This window comes from Anas platyrhynchos, chromosome 1 (genome assembly GCF_047663525.1).
Source record: "Anas platyrhynchos isolate ZD024472 breed Pekin duck chromosome 1, IASCAAS_PekinDuck_T2T, whole genome shotgun sequence".
Taxonomy (NCBI): domain Eukaryota; kingdom Metazoa; phylum Chordata; class Aves; order Anseriformes; family Anatidae; genus Anas; species Anas platyrhynchos.
The window spans coordinates 44,762,329-44,783,380 of NC_092587.1; the positions used below are offsets into that span (position 1 = coordinate 44,762,329).

General features: G+C 35.5%; 1 protein-coding gene across 4 annotated transcripts in view; it reads right to left on the minus strand.

Annotated features, from left to right (window-relative positions):
• Positions 1 to 21,052, minus strand: part of ANO4 (anoctamin 4) — a 227,228-nt gene that overhangs the window by 67,788 nt on the left and 138,388 nt on the right. For 3 of the 4 annotated variants that reach the window (XM_072036105.1, XM_072036106.1, XM_072036108.1), the window contains 2 exons: positions 1,503 to 1,603; positions 1,160 to 1,261 (listed from right to left, as the gene is read on the minus strand). In XM_072036105.1, the coding sequence (XP_071892206.1) occupies positions 1,160 to 1,261; positions 1,503 to 1,603 (203 nt within the window). The remainder of the gene's footprint in view (positions 1 to 1,159; positions 1,262 to 1,502; positions 1,604 to 21,052) is intronic. The other variant, XM_072036113.1, reaches the window with a different exon arrangement.

Below are 21,052 nucleotides of genomic sequence, written 5' to 3' on the forward strand. Positions count from 1 at the left end.
ATTTTGAAAAATGCTGATTCTTGTTTTTAAATGGTAAACAACTTTGTTGCTCTTAAAATAAAAATTAAGAGCCTGCCTTAAAAATAAATAAAAAATAAATCACCACAATTTCCTTTTAGCAACACTGTGGATAAGAAAAGAATGAACCTGTGGACATCTTTCTGTATGGCACCTGATTTGCTATCTGCTGAGAAATAGATCTCAAAGCAGAGACTTCAGATCAGGAAAGAATAAGCTGCTCACTGTGACTAAAATCTGAGTTCCTGGTGTACTTCTTAATCATGGGACCTTATCCTTCTACTGGGCCAGGTTCATCTCAAGGAATGCCAGAGAATACAGAGGAGGTACACTTTTGACACAGTCCATCTTTTATGTGGCTAGAACACTTTTCTAAAAAAGAATATGAATATTTTGTAATGATCTGTGATAGCTTTTATGTTTTTCTCTAGCACTAGAAGCCCAGATAAACCCAGATTTGCTGTGTAAATGAAATCAAAACAAAATAAAACTAAGCATACAGACATAGAAAATAAGCCTGCATTTTTGTCCTTAATTCTTATCCATTTTTTCATAGCAAGTTCTGTAAAACTACAGCATGTCTCATACCAGAGGCATTTGTCATCCTTAAGTAAGAAGAAAACAGGAACAGAAATTCCTGCAAAGGGCACAAACTCACTAGTTGTATATTCTGGGTCTGATCCTTTTCTTGCTCAGGAGTAATTCCATTAAAATCAATGGAGTTATGCATCTATAAACCCTGCTAATTGAAAGAAGAATCAAGACCTCTCAGTTCAGGGGTTTTGGTCAATTCAAGTGGAAATCTTCATGCTATTTTAAACTTTCTGGTAACCAGCAGAGTAAAATAGATATTTTACAGAGAAAATTTCATAACTCAACATGCAAATGATATAAAATATATTATAAAAATAATCTGAATGATTATGTGAAATTAATTTGGTTGTCAGTGACATTTTATACAATTTCTTTATTTTCTCCACAGGCAAAGGCACTTGTAGTCTGAATTGTTCTCCTATTAGACGTGATACTTATTTATAATTTGCATTTCCATAACTATGCACTATATAAGCAGAAAATTTACAGGTGCTGAACATACCAGATACGTCCAACAGACATGCACTTTCTGTGCTGCCTTACGTACCTGGATCTTCTTGACCTCCCATTGATTTCAATGAAATGTCCATTTAAAAAACAGCAGCGCACAAGTATGCAGGGGGCTCCAGCAGTGAAGGGGTTAAAGGGCCTAAGGATAGAATACCCCATGAAAACAGCTGCACTGCTACAGCTCACCTTAATTTCAAACCAATACTCTACTGAAATTGCAGGCATTAACAAGAAAGATCAATGACTATGGTATCTATGGTGCTCCATTTATATTTTCAAAGGATGTGTGGTATCTTAGATGAGCTTTCCATGTGCATTTTGGTGTTATTTTTACTTTAGCTTTACAGTAAAGTGTGAAGACAAAATACAACTACACCTACCTGAAAGGCATTCTTACATTCATTAGTTCAGCGTATTTGCCCAGGACCTCCCAAGGGGCATGCAACTTCACAAAGATGATGTCACTGTTTGTTAGAGATGACTGCAAAAGAAAAAGAAAACAGCCACCACGGCTTACTTTTTCAGGTAAGAAATAAAGAAATCATGGGCGGTGTTCAATATTTATTCTTGTTTTGTGTCACCCCTCCCATTTCCTGATTCTTCCTCAAGCACATGGAGCTCTATAGGGATTTTGCCATCTTATTTTTCCTCTTGTTTCCTTCTGGTTTTGCCTGCGACTCCCTTCTGGCCTGTACACACATTCACTGCTACTGTCTTCTTTCCTATGGGTTGTATGTAGTGTATAGAGGTTTTTATGCAGGATATTCACATCAGAGTATCTAGTACTTTTTAATAGTACTTTTCAAGAAAGCTACAGCAGGGTCAGCTGAAGCTGTATTTATTGAGAACACTGACAGTCAAATGTTAATACTGAAAGATAAATTTTTCAAATTCTAATGAAAATCAATGATATTCTCATAAATCTGCACTTAATACAGCCTGAAACAGCGAAATGTACCACATTAACAGGGACAACTACCACTGGCTGAATTTGAGGAATACCCAGGAAATGGGTGAAGGTCTACAGGCTTTAATAAAAAGAAAGTGTGAGGACTGAGAAACCAGGCAAGAAATTTGTTAGTTTAGAGATTAGTTAGGCTTTAGGGATGATATCCGAGTCTTTTAGACATTGTAGTATATTCAATATTTCTCACATTCATTCTTAGCTATTACAACATACTGGGGGTATGTTGCACTTAAATCTGGTATCACTTATTTGGAAGCTGCAGTGACTATAAGGGTTGAAGGCTGACATTTGTATTCTTGATGTCTTGATTCTTCCCTCCACTACTCTGATAAATGTAGAAATTGTTTGAGTTGTCGTAGTATGTTTGTATCCTTGGAGTAGCCTGAACATTATTGCTAGCAGTTAAGATACATATATATGACTTTTCTTAGCACAGACAAAAACAACAGACCAATACAAAACAAACCAATGACAACAATGAAACAGGAAAACAAAACAAAACCAAACAGTCATTACAGAGAAAACATTTTTTTAAACAAGTAGAATTTTTTGAGTCCTCAAAAATGGACACAGAGAAATATTTGTAGCCAAATTATTATTTAGCTGTAAGAAAAAAATGGATGTAGTGCATGGTAGAACAAGTGAATTTTTGGTATTAAAAACTTCAGAAAAAAATAATCTCACTGTTCTGTTGGTAACTTCCTGCAAAATATTTCAACATGAAATGATAGAACAGCAAAAAAATGCCCTCAAGAGAGTTGCATCAGAGACATTGAATTCAGCTGTAATCTTTCCATTGACTTCTATGGATTTCAAATCAGACCCTTAATAATGTTTTCCTTTATATTTTGAAAATTATCTTTAATTTGCCTATGAGACTTTAACAAGTAGATAACACAAAAACAAGACTACATTCTAAAATTTTACAGCAAACTGCTCTCAAAGATAAGGTTCCGAATATTCAGTGCAAAGAAGGCATTCTTAATAAAACAATTTCTTACAGGAATATATTTTTAAAATTCTTATTAAACACACTAGCAACGTGTATTTAGTTTAATTGAAACCTGATCCTCAAAACACAGAATCTTAGAATCATTCATGTTGAAAAAGATCTCTAAGATGATCTGGTCCAACCTTTAACCTAGTACAGACAAGTCACTACTAAACATGATAGAATGTCTTGTACAATAAAATTAAAATCACCACAGTCTGGCTTACAGATAGTTAATATACAATGAGTTTCAGTCCTCAGTTTCATCCATTTACTATTTTTCACAAGCTATAATTTTTTCCTCCTTCTTCCTGCTCACCTACTTCCTTTTTCAGTTGATCTGAAACAATCATATTATGCAATTCCTGAAAATACTAAATCAGTATTGAATAATCAAAAGTAGATGTTTTAGTAGCCCATACTTCAGTATCAGAGATATTCCTTAATTCCCAACCTTTCCGGCTTCACTGACGAATCACTTCTAGCACTGTATCACTGCTGCTAATCCCAGAATACATGTAGTGCCATAGGCCCCTGTATAATAGACTTGCCCAACTAGCAAGACCATATTTCTCTTATATGACTAAGTTTGTACAGATACTGTGTTTCCAAAGAAAACAAATCTAACACAGATGTGCTCAAAAAGTAAGTACCATATTTCTCTGGTATCACTATGTAAGGAGTGGAAGAGACTAATGTCGGGGCCATTTACATAACTCCAAAAGTATAAACATCTTCTTTAGCGAGTTACAGTCATCAGATAGGCCAAGGAAAATTTGTGAAGAAAGGGCAGGTTTTTCTTTTTCTGAAAACAGGCTTTCATGTCTAGAAACAGAGTGGTGGTAACTGCTGTTTTAATTTAAGTTCTGGTTATCAAACTCACGTGTACTCCCACAAGCATTCTAGGTCCAGGATTTAAAAATATATATTCACTATTGACCTGACTCTGTTCTTTCTGAAGTTATCATTGTTAGTCTGAATGGAAGAAAAGTTATGCTGACATTGAACACCTCTTGAAAAGCCCACGTTTTGCAGTATTTGCAGGCTTTTTCTAAGGATCAAGGCTGGAGATTAGTGTCCTTTGTCAAATATACTCTTGAACACTCTCCTCCCACAACAAAGACATTTTTGTTCATTATCAATAATATTGTCAAGTCTTTTTAAGACAAAAACAACTCATGTAGGAATTGGACTCATGTAGGACTCATGTTTGGGTGAGCGTAATTGTTTATTTGCCTTGAGGCTACTAGGCAGACAACTGCAAATATCAATGCTCTAAGTTATGTATGTACATCAACAGGGAAAAGATGTGAAAGGAAAACAAACCAGGATTTACCATTAATGTGTTTTCCTTAACATAATTTAAGGAAACAAAACTCAGGACTAGGACTCCTCCCACATTTTAGTCTTCCTTATCAAAGTAAAAGAAGGAAAAAGATTTTGTAACAGACCCAGCAACCAGGCTTAAACCTTACCTACATTAGGAAGACCCGACAAGGCAACTTAAAAAGCCAGAATGGGAATGCCATAATTACGGGCAAACAGCTTATTTTTGTTAGGAACAACATGCAGAAAAATCCAGAAAATAAGAGAAAATCAATGTTCTTCCCCTGATAACAGTCTCCTCTATATGAAGCTCCATATGATGTCTCAGTACAGAGTATTAAATAGTAACTTCCATAAGTCCCACTTTTTGAAAATTACTGTTACGTTATTGGCACAGACTGATTTGCCATGTCAAGTGAATCAGGTGGAAAAAAAAAACAAAACAAACCTTACCAAATATAGCTGATTAAATCATTCTTCCTCTGCAAAAACAAAGTAAATGTAAATTCACAAAGGTAATTCCATAGAACTGGACAAGCAGCAGTGATGTTCTGCCAATACTTTTCAAAAGTGCGTACATTACCCCTAGGTAAGTACTTACATACTCTTAGCTAGGGTGGTGTTCAATATTTATTCTTGTTTTGTGTCACCCCTCCCATTTCCTGATTCTTCCTCAAGCACATGGAGCTCTATAGGGATTTTGTCATCTTATTTTTCCTCTTGTTTCCTTCTGGTTTTGCCTGCGACTCCCTTCTGGCCTGTACACACATTCACTGCTACTGTCTTCTTTCCTATGGGTTGTATGTAGTGTATAGAGGTTTTTATGCAGGATATTCACATCAGAGTATCTAGTACTTTTTAATAGTACTTTTCAAGAAAGCTACAGCAGGGTCAGCTGAAGCTGTATTTATTGAGAACACTGACAGTCAAATGTTAATACTGAAAGATAAATTTTTCAAATTCTAATGAAAATCAATGATATTCTCATAAATCTGCACTTAGATCCATGTTCATGGATCTAAGGAAAGTAGTAAATAATAGTGCCAATATCTTTCAAATACCTCTTTACAATCACAGCACACGCTTGTTGAAAAAGTGGAATATACTGCTCACATTTAAACCAAGGTCTTAAGAGGTTTTTGACTTATGAGAAACCATATGGGAAGGAAGGAAGGAAGGAAGGAAGGAAGGAAGGAAGAAAGGAAGGAAGGAAGGAAGGAAGGAAGGAAGGACGGACGGACGGACGGACTAATCAATAGAAAGCTGTTAATAAAACAATTTTTACATGAAAGAACATGTATAAAATATAGAATGACTTGGTATAAGGAGACAGAGATAGGTGATTACAATTTAATATGACTTTGATATGATAATTTGATGATAGGGTAAAGTTTCATCTTTACTTAGCAAAATAATTCCAGAAGTTCAGCTTCACTGGAGTTAGTAATGCAAGCAGGTGACTGGCTATTGCCAGCATTCAGGCAATGTGTCATCTAATTCAGCTCAGAGCAGGTGTCATTGTTACAGTGCTTAATTTCTGGCATCAGCTGACAGAATCTCACTGCTGGAGCAGAACAGAGTTAGTAACAAGGGGAAATGTTTGCAAATGCCCTTTCATGTAGACAAAAGTGTGAGTGGAGAGGGAACTTAAAGAACAGGGTAGGTTACCTCAGTAGAAGCAAAATGCAAATATTATCTCATTGCTCAAGTTTACTGTGCAACAATGAGCTTAGAGTCTTCAATAAAGAGATACAAATTACTTAGAGTTACGAAACAGTGTGAGAAAGGGTGCCTTTAATCCTATCTAATGCCATCTGCATTCACTTAAAGTGGAGAGTATGAATGTCCCAGTAATGTAACATAGACGTAGTAAATCTACCATGGAAACAATATTCTGACTTGGACTCCACTTCCTAGAAAAAGGATTAAAAATACCTGCAGCATGACCATCTTAATGGAAGAGGTTGAACTATCTGTGAGGCAATGACAAAACATTTCTTGATAATCCCATTAGTAAATACTGAGTGCAGGTTTGACATATGTGCATAAGATTTCTGTGACAAAATAGCTAATCACATGGATTTCATCTGACAAACAGTTGATGGGATTCATCTTTTAATTCTTCTGGACTGGAAGATAGTACAAACACATGAAATTAATTATTTGCAGGTTTAAAAATTCAAATAGGTGAAACATCTGAGTAGAAGAATATATTTTTACTTATGTACACGTTATTTCATATTGACTCTTTACATGAGAGATCAGTTACACATTTCAATTTTAGATTTAAAATGTTAATATTTTATACAGTGATAGTTGAGATCATCAAACCTTTTTGTATTATGGGCCAAGAAAGGTCCCTTAAGTACAATGTTCTACTTTTAGCATCACAGGCTGTGAAAAATATATCGTACTACTAAATTACATTTTATCAGGCACTTCCACAGTGATTTATCCCAAGTGTAAAACAATAATAATAATAAAAAAAACATACAATATTTTCACAATATAGATATATGTCTCATTAATTATTTTTTGAAGTTTAAAATGCTTACATTTAATGAATCGTCTATTAAATATTCATATTTGCTTTTAGAGGCTTGTTGGAGAAGCATTGCTTTGACACAGAAAAATTTATTTTTTGTCAAACAGTTAATTTCACAAACTTAATAATCAATCAAACACACAAAATGTGCAGGCAGGCTTATTATAGCTTTTGCATACAAATTACCTAGAGGAACTGAACAAGATGCTTATCATATAATCATAGAATAAATGAAGTTGGAAGGGACCTCTGGAGGTCATCTAGTCCAAACCCTGCTCAAAGCAGGGACAGCCACAACCACAACTGTGGTTGAATATCTCCATGGGTGGACACCTCACAACCTCTCTGGGCATCACAGCCACTCTGGATGTAAGGACCATAACTGGCCTTCCACATGGATGCAGAAGTGTTTGCAGCAGCACAGGTTCTGAGCACCTGCTAATGCTCCACCAAGATGAAGGCTTTTGTTTTTTCAACTTCCTTTTCAGGCTCTCTTAGTTCACACATTCAAGGAAGATAAGAATTACTTCTTATCAGGACACCAAAGTCTTTGATGTCAATGCTTTCCCTGTAGTTCTCAACTGCAGTCTGTATACCTTTCTATTTGCCAGTGTAATGCAAAATTCTTTCTCAAGAGAGATGCCAGTGAATTTAGCAAGACCACAGCTGAGGAAGATCCTAGTCCAGATTACACTGTTAGGATAGAGGCTTTAGTGCAGACCACATGCCATAATGTAGCCCCAGGTTACTCAGGTCAGCTGCACACTCACAATGTGATATGATATTCTTCACATTGAGGGAGTAGCAGAGTCAGTGCATGCACCTGGCTGTACAGGGCAAACGTGCTCTGAGACTGCTGACTGACTCTGCTCTGCAAGAAAGGGAAAGTCTCAGAAGACCGCTTTAACAGTACGTTCTCAGACGTAACACAGGTCCCCATTCCGCCAGGCAAAGGAAAAGCACCAAACAAAACATATGATCCAGTTAAATGAAGGAGAACGATGCCCATGAAGAACATGAATAATTACCAGTTATAGCTGCTCATAAACTCTGAGAGTTTGGGCAGCTCAGATGCTTGTTCCCCCAAGCTACATCCCAGTTTTCTGTGCTTTATCTTACTGCTAGTATTATTAGAACTGGAAAGAGTTTGAGGAGCCATTTTTGGTAAGTCATTTTTCATTGTTTAACTCAATGCTGCAAAACTATTCTGTCTGGTTCATTTGAAGGCAGACACTGAGGAAGCCACTTTCCCATTCCTCTCTGCCATTATACAAATAGTATATCCTTCAATAAGATGGCTATAGTGAATTTCTGAGCAACTGCAATCTGTAGTCTTACTAAAGATACCCAAGTTATCTGATACAATGATGGGGTGTAAACAACAATTCTACAAGGGAAGTTGTTTTGGAAACTTGCAAAAACATACTGTAGAACAGCTGACTCTCCAGATACAACACCATTACTACATGAAAGGAAAGTGCTTTCCAAAGCAAAATACGATGGTGAGAATAGGCTTGATTACTGCTGTTCAGCTTCCAATTCAGATTACTGCACTTAGGTAGATTTACATTTTTTCCAAATCCCAAACCATGCTCAGACTGTGTAAGACTACCTACAAAAAAATAAAATAAAATAAAAATAAAATATATATATAAAACAACAAGAATTAAAGACTAATCCATCCTAATGTTCTGGCTTCACCACATCAGTTTCATGTTGATCATGAAAATGAAATTTTAGAGTCTAGTGCAGAGAGGAAGTTCCTAATAATTGATAGTCTACAGGATTTTTCATCTGTCTCTGCTCATCTAGGTTCATAGTAATTTGACTTCCATATTTAATTAAATCATCTGATGTTAAAAATACATACACTGGAAACAGAAGAAACATAAAAGTTTCTTAAGCAAACATAGCATAATTAGAAATTTATTGGAGACAGAAGATGAAATTGAAATATGTAATAGGATCTCTAAACCTAGAAGGAAGAATACTGGATCCTTTGTGCATTTCTGTACAAATCCCTTCATTTGCTAGATGTTCTTTAAATAAAACAGGGTAAATATATGATAAGGACAAATTATGGATTTCCTCTCTTCTCATTTGTTGTAATAAGGAAATATCCCTTCATGGCACAAGCTACTGACAAGGCAGATGCCTAAACACTAGCTCCAGTTCTAAACAATTATTGCCATTCATAATATGCCTATTGGCATAAGGCGCTTGATGAAAACACCTCCCATATGACACAGAAAAGCAAAGCAGCACCAGATGTAGCCCAGTATTTTAATGGTTTGGGTAAATGGGATAGAGGACAAGGATGATTTGCTCTCCTAGTTCAGAGCTCTTACATGAAGATATAGCTAGTGGTGTAGAAAACAAACAAATCTTTTTTTATTTTTATTTTTATTTTTTAATTTGCCTGAAGGCCAACATCATCATCAAATGAGGTAATGTTAGTTTTGATCTGCTTACATATGTTTCAATGTGATGAAGCTAACCCTAAAATTGTTTGCTGAATAATACTAAAATTTAAGATCTCTATATCACAATGAAACCAAGACTTCAAGTAATACATACACTGGCAAAGAGTCCCCCCTCCAAATTCTCTTGCTCCATCAAAACCACCATAAAAATATCTTTGCTTAATAGACAGTGTCATCTTTTTCTACAGATGAAGAAATATTAATTCTGTTTAAGAAGTCTTCAGCTAGCAAAAGGCAGACTGTTCAGAATAGGAAAGTGCAAACATCTATGTTATCTATTGAGATCTTTGTTATCTATTGAGAGAATTAACACTGTATAAAGGTTTCTAGAATCTTTTATTTTGCCCACTTTACGTAGAGGGGTTGTGTCACTAAGGGCTGCAGCAGAGAAATCACAGTCCAAAGGTGGAACAGAAGACATCAAAGTGCTTTTTATCTCTGTAGTACTATTTAGATACTCTTATTCAGAGTAGAACTTTGGTGTAGAATTGAAATACCACCTATCATACCTCTAAAACCAATAGATTTGGTATACTTACAGCAATCTGTTTTATTCTCTTGTATGGGGAAGTGTAAAAATACAAATTGAAAAGGAAACTAAGATAAAATTCCATTTCAATTAATAATCCCAGTCTTTCTATACACTTTGTAAATGCAATATAATTAGACTTTTTCTTCTATAACTAAGATTTCCTGACTGGAAAATTACAATTCCATTAGATTAGATCTCTGAAAAGAGTCAATATGACTCATACACCAAGGGCCCTGTAACTTATAATTCAATCATTTTGTTGAAAGGGATTTGTTTAAAACCAAAAGCTGGGCCTAATGAATATTGGAAAATATATTTTAAAAATGGGGGAAAATTCCATTATTTCTACAGCAGTAGACAATGGGAAGAAATTATCCAAACTACAGAAAGCTTTCTCAATATATCACCACTTAAGGAATTATAATTGTTAATACACTGCAGGCTGTTCTTCCATATATTTTAAATACAGAAATTTTAGTATGTCCAAGAAATGCAGTGTAGAAATGTTATATTTTGAACCATTTTTGATTAACCTTTATAGAGACACTATGCTTCTGCTGTAGAAACACCTATACCCTCAGGTATGATATCTTTCACACATGACAATGTATTAGCGAATTTGTTAAGAAAGAAATGGTATTAAAACTGTATGGCACATACTTTTCTCTGTTCTTGCTAGTAGTTACTGAAAGGTGTACAACTGAATTGTTATCATCTCAGTAATAAAACTGATGAATTTATTTCCTAAAATAATCTCCTTGCCCTACTCTCCACAATTGCCATATTGCTTTTCAAAGAAAAATATAATAATAATAATAAAAGCAAACAAAATGAGTTCTACAGTGTAACTTTTTAAAGCAGCTTCTCTCCCACCTTTCTGTCTTACACACACACAACACCTGACAAATGTTTCCCACTGCTATATTTGTTTCCACTTGCAGAATCTCTCTCTCTTACGTGTCTCCTCCTCATCAGTGTGTCACTTTTCTCTCACCAGGTTCCCTCACACCACCACAGAAGGCTACTTCTCCTGCTGATCACTCTCTGCACCATAACTCTAACAGATGTACAAAGGAGGCAGTTCCAACATCAGACCTCATCTAATCACATAGTTACAACCTCCGGAGTGTAATTTTTTTTTTTTTTTGAGCTGGAGGAAAATTGTATTAAATGAACTTATGTAAGATTTCACAAACTACCAAGATATGGACCAATTAAAGAAGGAAAGTCAGAGAAGGACAATAAGAATGATCATGAGTTTTGGGAAACTTGACTTAGAGAAAAAAAAGGTAAAGAACTGGGATGATCCAAAATACAGAAGAAAATGCTAAGCAGATAACAGTATGTTTTTTTATTATTATTATTAAATTTTTTATTTATAAAATATGTAACAAGTTGTTGTGACTAGGAAGGGAATGAACTGCTCTCCACCTTCTGAATGAGGCAAGAAATAACAGGATTAAATTGTAGCAAATAAGATTTAGGCTAGATACAGAGAAAAAGAAATCAGGCTGAACACTGCTGAAACATTAGAGTGATTTGTAAGGGAAGGCTTCTGACATTAAGGCAAAGGTTAGACAAACTCTTGGCAGTGTGTTGCTGTCCTGCCCTTGGAGCTACGGGAGCCCTCCAGTCTCCTCTACTGTAATTTGCTAGAGGATCAAGTAGTTTTTAAAATGTTATAAAATCAAACCTCTCTTATTTGGCATTGTTTATCTTTATTCTGCCCTGGAAGATGTGATAATACAAGGTCAATGAAACAGAGTATGTCATCATAAGAAATAATACACTAGGAAACATGAACATAGCATGAAACAAGTACTAGGAAAAAAAAAAAAAAGGCAATTCAGAGACCAAATAGTGGTTAAATTTCCTTTTCAAAGGCACAGATCTGAAGGGGAGGTTCTATGCTCAACACAACTACCTCTTGGATTTAGCTGTGCCAAAAAAGCTGTGAAGCCTTGAAGTGTTGTTAGGGCTGAGTTAATAAGTAGGGTTTCCATTGGCAAGGGAAGCAAAGAATTTTCTAAATGGAGCTAGAACAATAAAGAGCAGTGCTGGAGACTGAGACACCTCTGGTATATTTGGTATAAATCCCTGACTTTCCTAACAGGAACAGGATGTAGAAGAAATGTGGGAATGTTTGAAAGAGGATGAGAGGTTCAGCCTTGGAAAAAAGGCAAACTCAAAGTGCTCCACAGGACAAGCCAGTGCTGGGAGACCCAGAGTGGGAGAAGCAGGACAGAAAGAATTCCTTAGTTCCTCCAGTGTGGCTGAGACAATGGCTCAAGCAGGAAGACCTTTAAGTGTTAAGTATGAGCTAAAAGTATTGTTTGCCATATTCTCTGCTTAAGTTCCAGTACCTAATCCTTTGCTAAAATGTGTTTGCACGTTATTATTATTATTATTATTATTATTATTATTAGGTATTTATTGTAACCTCAGATGAATCTGAAAAGACCAAGGAATAACACCTTCCCAAAAGCAACAGATACAACTGAAATGGGTCCACATGTCCCATCTAATACCAGTCTCGGATTTCCAGGAGTGGGGATGTGGGGCTGGAAGGATCATCGGTGCTTGTAAGTGTTTGAAATGGGGAAAAAATCCTATATCATGCTCCCATGTGGCTATTAACATAATATGTGCTGGAAAGAAAGCAGAAGTAAAGAGAACTCCTGACTCTGGAGAAATTACAACTGTCACCCATCCACCACACTGTTTTGTTTTCACCATTCTAATATCTAAATTTTGAATGTTATTTGTCTGCAGTACTTTCTGTGGAATATAGTATTATTTTACTTACAATCATAATGAATTTCTGAGATCTCCAAGTTCTGTAGGCTTCAAGATGAAAATTAAGAGGTTAAAGGCATTAGAAAGATATCTTCCCTTTGTTAAAGACATACACTTGATTGAGAACAATTCAATTTACAAGACTGGGGATGCGAGAGTAACATAATGTAACAAATCAGTGCTTTTGGATATTGGTAATAGCTTGATGACAGTGCTCTGGGGCTTTATGGACAGTTAGTGAGAATGTTTTTTCAGGCCCTTCAGAGAGGTGCATATACATTTTTTAGAAAATATGAATTCTATGTATTCAAGGAAACCTGAAACATATTCATGTTTCCCTTGCAAACTTTTAGGATGTGAATGTGACAATCTCTGAACATGGGATGAGAAATAATGTGCAAGTATTTCCTTCACTTCCATGTATACTCTGATGAGATCTGTACCAAACTGTCGGTCGGGCACCATACCTCAGACCACTTGTCTAATTGTGCTTCCTCTAATCAGAGTAACTAAAATGGCTGTGTGGTGAACCTGAATACAAAGGCTGCTGTCAGTTCTTTTCTGCATCAGGGTTCTAGTCAGGGCTGTAGGAAGTCTGGTTTTCTTTTATATTAAACAGTATCTGACGTAAAATTTCCTTACAGGTAATCCAATAAATAAATTCTGAATAAAATCAGTAAATGAAGACTTTTGCTAGGTCTACATAGTTAGTCCTATGGGAACATTTCAGTGATCAGCTGTGATGACATTTAAGAGAACTGCATTTTGTTTCAACATGGAACTGGACAAATTACATGAAAAGGAAGCAAATTGAACACAATTTGTAAAAAAGTGTAGTTAAACACATGAAAAATTTCAATTTGATTTAACTTCAAAAGTCATAGTACACATGTAACAGCATGTTTTCATGTGTTTCTGGATTTTATAAGCACTTTTAAACATTCTGTTGTCTTTTTTTTTTTTCCCCCCATTTTCTTTTTTGCAAAGCTAAATCTTTCTAATCAACTATCATGGCATCAAACTATCAAACACCTAATTTTGAAACTGTTACAAAAAGTTTTCACATTTTTTTTTCTTAGCTAAAATTGGTTGCCCCCTGACTTTACTGCTAACGCTTTTGTCTTTACAGTGGGGCTGTCCTACCTGCATCACATTATAGTGTATTGCTGTAAAGAAACATCAACTTCTTTAGCTCATGTCCAGGAGAAGAATGCAATCCCAGCCTGGGGCATCACTCCTGAGTTTTAATGCTGTGATATTACATATCCAATAATGTGCAGTGTTATGGTTATGAAAGTTTCATCTCTGGTTTTGCTAGTGATTTCTTGGGCAAGTGGATGTTTTCTCTGTGCAGTTTTTCTTCAGCACTGAAATGGGAAAATGGGAATGACACTTCCCCACAGTAGTGATGTGCAGACCCTGAATAGGTGCTCTGTAAGTGCTTTGAGGGCCATCTTGTAAACAGTAGATTTGGAAATGGACTTTCATTCCCTCTCTCCTTCACTATCTTCAGTTATGCCATACTTCATATGTATATAAGATTTATTTTAAGATGGTAAGGGCTTGTGCAATATTTCTAAATGTATTTTATACTTTTTCCGCATATCATTTTTACTTTGTGCCTTTTGGCTGGTGTAATGCATTAGAAACACACATGGATTCTGTTTCCTCTTGCAACACAGACAAAAAAATGTCCAATATTTAAATGTAATTGACATAGACAGCACTCATCAGTTCACAGTCAAAAAAGCATAGAATAGGAGATGTCAAAGATTGGAAAATCTGTAGAAGCATGGTTTGGGGGGATGGATGTAGAATTGAATGTTACAGTTGTCTTACAATTCTGTTTGCTGTTTGTTTTGCACTCTACCAGTGTGGTGGTGACCCTACAGTTCATAGATCTACTCATGTAAAGCTCTAGATATCACCTGGGGACAAGAAGAACAGAAACATTTATCTTTAGAAGTTTAAAGTTATGTTGTGTGCCATATATCTGACCCAGTTTCCTCTGCTGGACACTGGCAAGCTGATACATTTGCATCAAAACTCTGGTTCTATCATGGCTCTAAATCCACTAATCCTGAGAAGTTGCCTAAAGGCTTAGTCCTGAAGAGCAGACATCACAGGTGTGATTCAGGAGAACTATGTTTAGAAGTCTGCACTGGAGAAGAACAGGCACCTTCAGGGTACAATTCACTTGTTCTATTTTAGCCTTCCATCCTAGATTGAAATGAATTGCTGCCCAGAAGGACCTGTTACTTCCCAGCCAGATATTTATTTTGCAAACAGCCACAGTCAAGAAGATTTTTTTTTCTTCCTCTTTTGGGTCTCTGTACCTTATTTTCACTGGGTCCCCCATTACCTTCCTTCCTCATCATCCACCCCAACTTCTGCAGTAGTGTAGATAATGCTAGTTCCTATAACCACCTTCATGGGTGGCTCTAATTCATGCTTCTATGAATTTCTGAAACTAATAAAATCCATAAACTAATAATAAAATCCATCAAAAACCAAAAAGGTTGTTGACCCTAGGTACTCTATATAGAGTGCAAGCTTCCATCCAGACAATTGCTGTTTCAGGACATTTGTTTATCCCAGTGCTGTCTCAGCAATCCAGTTTCCAATAGCAGTGGCACTCATAGTACAAAATCAAGAACATGACGGGCCAGGTTGTGTTCTGCATTGAGCTACATATACAGACAAACAACAACAACAACAACAAACTTCCAGCTAGCACTTCTATGGCAGTAAGAGTGCTTGAGCTTCTCCAGATTACCCAGAAAGTGTGGTCACAGATCTGATTATTAATTTGTGAAGGACATAGGCACAGAAGTTTAGGAATGGAAAGACAAGTTCCTAAATGGAGAAGAACATATAAAAAGAAGTGCGTGGTTCTGGGAATTTCTGGAAGTTAGGCTAACATAAACTAAAACTGGGTCAATAGCTGTCTTTCACTTAAGACAAATGTAAATGGTATCTGAGATCCTCTATGGAATGGATATATATATAAATAAATGAGAAAAAAAAAAAAAAAAAGAGCAAAGTAAGCAGGAGGTTGAACTACACACCTCCTGAGGTCTTTTCCAAAACCAATTATACTGTAATTATATAAAAGTACAGGGAAAGAACCAGTCCTCTGGACTAGGCATGACTGCTTTGTGATATACAAACAAACTTGAGAGACACAATTCACTGCTTACCTAGTCAGCAGAGGTAGATGTGCATAGACTGGGAGAGGGAAAAAAATCACAGTTGTAAAGAAACAGAGCTGGTGAAGAAAATGATCCTAAGAAAACCCTTTAGGGAGAGAACTTTTTGCCTCAGAGCTGGCTGACAATTGTTCAGTATTATGAGCAAATAAAGCATCTTCCATGTGATTCCACTTCTAAGGAAACTTTATACATTTGTTTTACATTTCTTTTCAACAAACAAGATTGCAACAAAGGGAGAAAAATCTTCCTTCTGCTTTTCACTCCCTGGTCAAAATAGTGTGCAGGTCCTTAACTGCTTCATAACATGGTGAAGGAATTTACAGCCCTAATCTGTAGAATAGTAGAGCTATTAGTAGCTGTACTAATTAGTAGCTCTACTACTAGTAGCTCTAGAGTTGTAATAGTAGAATAAGGCTAGTAGATAAGTAGATAAGGCCATCAAACTAAGGTCTGTTTCAAAAGAGTTTCATATGCCTGCATTACAACAGATCAGAAAATGATGCATGTAAACATGCCTGCATAGCTTTCTCCTAAAAGTGGACAGCTTCTATCTTATATAAATAAAAAAAAATGTATTACAGTAATGTATTTTATTGATGTTTGGTAATTGAGAAAATCAGATGTGAACAATTATTGGAATCATAAGAATGTCTTAAGTGTCTCATTTAAATTGATATTTTAAAGGGAATGGCCTGAATAAAAAAGGTAGTATTAGACTGATTAAAAAGACTTCATGTAATCTTCCTCTCTCTCACACACACAAATAATAAGAAAAGAGATGAAAGTCAAAATATATTCATTAGAATTTAGGAACTACCAGTCACTACCAGTCAAGCAAACAAACTTGCTGATATACTGCTTTAAAAAACATTTTTCCTTCTGAAACTAAGCCAATTAAACTAAAAATGTAAAAAGAATACACTAAAATCAGATGAATGGGTTGTAACAGCTCATTATGGAAGATAATTTTCCAACCAATTTAATTTTAAAACCTAAATTCGAACCCTTACATTTTCTACATCATGAAAAGGTTTATATTCAATGATAGGTATGTCACTTCAGAAACACAGAAAGATGTAGGAAAGCTATATACTTCTACTTCTTATGTACTAAAGTATGTGAAAATCCTTGATTATTGAACCCTTATAACCAGCATATAATGGCATTTTTTCAAAATATGATATTTATGAACCAACCTGAGAGAAGGTAAAAAAAAAAGACAAAAAACAAAACAAAACAAAACTCAAAAGCACCCACGCCACTACCACAAAAAAAAAAAAAAAAAAAAAAAAAAGCACACAGAAAACAAAGAGAAAATTTCCCCAAATCTAGCAGTCATTAAAAATAATGGTAATTTTGCATATTACAAGATAGAGTCATATTTTCAAAGTTCCAAATGTACATGTCTCTATTGTTTTCTTCTGTATTCATTCATTTTCAGTGTTGGGGTTTTGTTCTTTTTTAATAGTTTTGAATTTTAAACAGATTAAAGAGATTGTTGTTACAAAAGTAACCTCAAAGGTCTTATATTAGTGCTTGACAATGGAGACTTCAGAAAGGAGAATCAATCTTTTTTCTTATAAAAGGAAATATCTACTTGAGACATAACAGAAACAACAAGCTATACCTAAGAAAAGTAGTAAGTACTGCACCATGAAACTCTTCAAGAGGAAAGAAATGGGTTTCTAAATTGTTCCACCTACAAGGCACTTTCATAGATTCTTTCAAAAGCTTTCAGGTGTAAATACAAAAGTTGTCTGTACACAGAAGAGAGTTTTGTAAATTAGATAAGACTTTAAACAGAGGGACATGACTAATTGGAACAGAGATTTCAGTCAATGGGCTATCTCAGAAACGTTATTTCCTCAGCTTTATTAAACTGAATTTACAACATTACTTCATGACCAGTCTGAAACGGCAAGAAACTAATACATATATACACAGTGAATAATGTTGGTTTTAATTTGGGTCCAGAGAGCCATAAACTGAAACATCTTTTTCAATAAAGTCTGAGAACTGAGGTCATTTAACTAGCTCTACTTGTGAGGCTGCTACTGCAATTTAAATACAGTTAATCCAAGGCGCACAGCACCAGTGCTCCACTCACTCCATGACTGATCTAACCTGGCATACCAAAGAATGTAAGTGGCTGATGAGAGGACTTGGAGCCCCTGTGCCAAGAGTCTTTTCAAAACAAGCTCAATGCCAAAATCGGCAACACAAAATGAGAACCTGAAACACACTCCTGGCATTTCCATATACTCTGTCTTTCTGTTCCCTACAGACAGCTCTAGATTTCTGCTTATTAAGCAAAATCAGGGAGAGTTGCAGCAAGCCAGTCATGTCACCTTTGGGCAATGAAAACTCTCACTGTGCATTAAGTGATTGCAGCCTCATGGATTAAACTTGGTCCTGATGCCACTGGCATGCAAATAACCTCTCAAAAATAATTGCCATTTAAGAGTAATTATTGTAAAGGGAAAGGTGACTTTTGACATACGGGGGACAATTCATATTAAATGTACTGTGTTTTTTAATCTATCTCCTGTCTGTTTTTTCCCTTGAGCCTGGTGTCCTTCAAAAAGTTTTTGACATCCTGATTTCTAAAGATTGATGACAAGAAACTCTTTGACAAAAAAGCCTACTCAGCATTTCTGAAGGAAAAGAAGTATCTCAAAGGCCTTTATATCCTTTTTCAGTTACCAACATATTTTCTATATTACCTCATGCAAAATATTTTATATTATATTACTTATATAACATATATATAACATATTATATTACGTATACTAATATAAGTAATAATATTAATATAACTAGTATAAGTAATATATCGTATGACTTATATTTTATATTTATATATATATATATGTATTTTATATTATATACTTATATATACTACTCTATATTACTTCATGTAAAAGCTATAGGTTTTTTTTTCAAATGTAAAACAAATTTTCAGCAACAGTTACATCCAATTTCTTAGTCTACTAGCTTTACACAGTCCTGTTAAGGAGTTTGTCATCTCAAAACATATATATTTCAGGGCTCCCCCAATCATTCAAAAAGGTAATTTTTAAAACTGTTCACTGAAAATTGAGTTCAGACTCTCTCCATCCAGACTTCTACGAAACTTCTTAAATTTCTATTCAAGAATGTCACCGTGCTGTTCAGTGGACATAGTATCTAAAAGCTAAATCTGTTTCCTTCAGAGGCCCAGGTAGCTGGAAACACTTCTACTATTCAGTGATAATGTTTTTTGGTACAGAGCACTCTCTGGAAAAAGACATCTGTTTATTCATACCTACACTTTTTTTTTTTTCTGTATAATACTGCTGAAAAGAGACTCCACTTGCTGCTTGCACTAGATAATTAAGTCACAATTAATCTTTGGGAGACTAGTCTGCTTATAACTTGTTCTGACTGAACTTGGATGAAATGAATAGCCTTATGTTTAAACTAAATAGCTGGAAGCACTTTACTCATAATGCTTGTGATGGGCTTGTATTTCAGCCTGATTCCCTTTTTGCAGGAATAGTTTATGTCATTGTGATGTCTCCATCCATGATTTGTGGATGCAATCAGACACAGTGCTTAAACATTAAATAACAAACTGCACCTGCTAATGATGGGATATTATGCTGTTTGTGAAACTGAGCTCCTGCAGGCTGTGTAATTTGTACTGTAAGTTCATTAGCTGTAGTTATTTGCATATGGAATAACAGGATCAGGAAAGTGAGAGACTGAAATAACTTACTAGACTGCATGAAAGCTACCGAATGCTTGGTATTAGTTACAGTAGTAGATTAACATTGAACTACTCCTGATCTTCTCCAAAGACCAAGAAGTCCTAATGTTGCCCGAATGCAAGTTATTCATACTGGAGGATATCCATGTCGCTGTTACTCACAGGTTACTGTTACACTCATTGTAGCTCTAGCACAAAACCAAAATTCTCTCCCATATGTCAAGTGACTGGAATATCTACATAGTATTTTTCATTATCTTGAGATTGATACTAGCTATTCTTGTTTTCAATGCGCCTATACATGAGTGCACATGTGTTTGTGTGCCCAAAGATGTATATGGGTAATTATGGACAACTGGAGGCACTGAGAGTAATTAGAAGGAGGGTCCTCCATTCTTATTAAAAAGAAAAAAGAATGGGAAATAACTTGATTTTATTTCTTTTTTAAAATATCCTTGAGTATTTTTTAAAATTAAATCAGCAAGGAAAGAAAGAATGTACAAACTGTAATACATACAAAACCATGTAATTTAAAGTGCATTAACATGAAAAGATCCCTCAGCTGACAGAAACAGTTACAGAGCTGTTGACTTAAATGATAAGGTGACTGCCAGCAATCTGCCCCATTGCAAAGAAGTCACACATTATTATAGAACAGAAAAGCAAGATATGAACTGTGTCAGAAATAAGAGACTCATTAGGTCAGCAACACGTTTTTTATTATTTTTATTATTATTATTTTTTCCTGGCTGGAGAGCTATATAGTTTTTCCTAAAAGGAATCCTGGTAGCCATGAGTAACATCCTCCATCTGGCCTGACCTACCATGGCTGTGCACTATGGGTGATTATCACCCACACAGTTGTCCTGGTGCTTCCTAGTGGCAGGGTATATACTGCACAAACATTACATTGTGCATGCACACAGATGTCTTCCTCTATGTAAAAAAAGGCTCAGAGAACAGCAGACACAACATTCATGGTGGAAATTTTCCCTAGACACCCTTTCCTCTAGTGGATAGTGTTTTGTTTTGTTTTGTTTTTTGGTATGTGCAGAGTAAGTTCAACATGGCAGGGGAGAGATATGAAGACCAAAGGAAAATAACAGCTAGGAAAAAAGATTACCTGGCAGAATGATTCACCTGACCTACACCCTGCTCCTGCCCATCAAATAAACTATCCTGGCAAGCTGCAGATAGTTACTAGGCTAGAGGCTGAGCACTCTGTTATAAACTGTATGCTTTGATTAAATTAACATCTATAGCAGCAATAAATTATGTACAAACCATTGTCCTTCAGTAAATGAATAAACTGAACCCATAACTGAAAAAG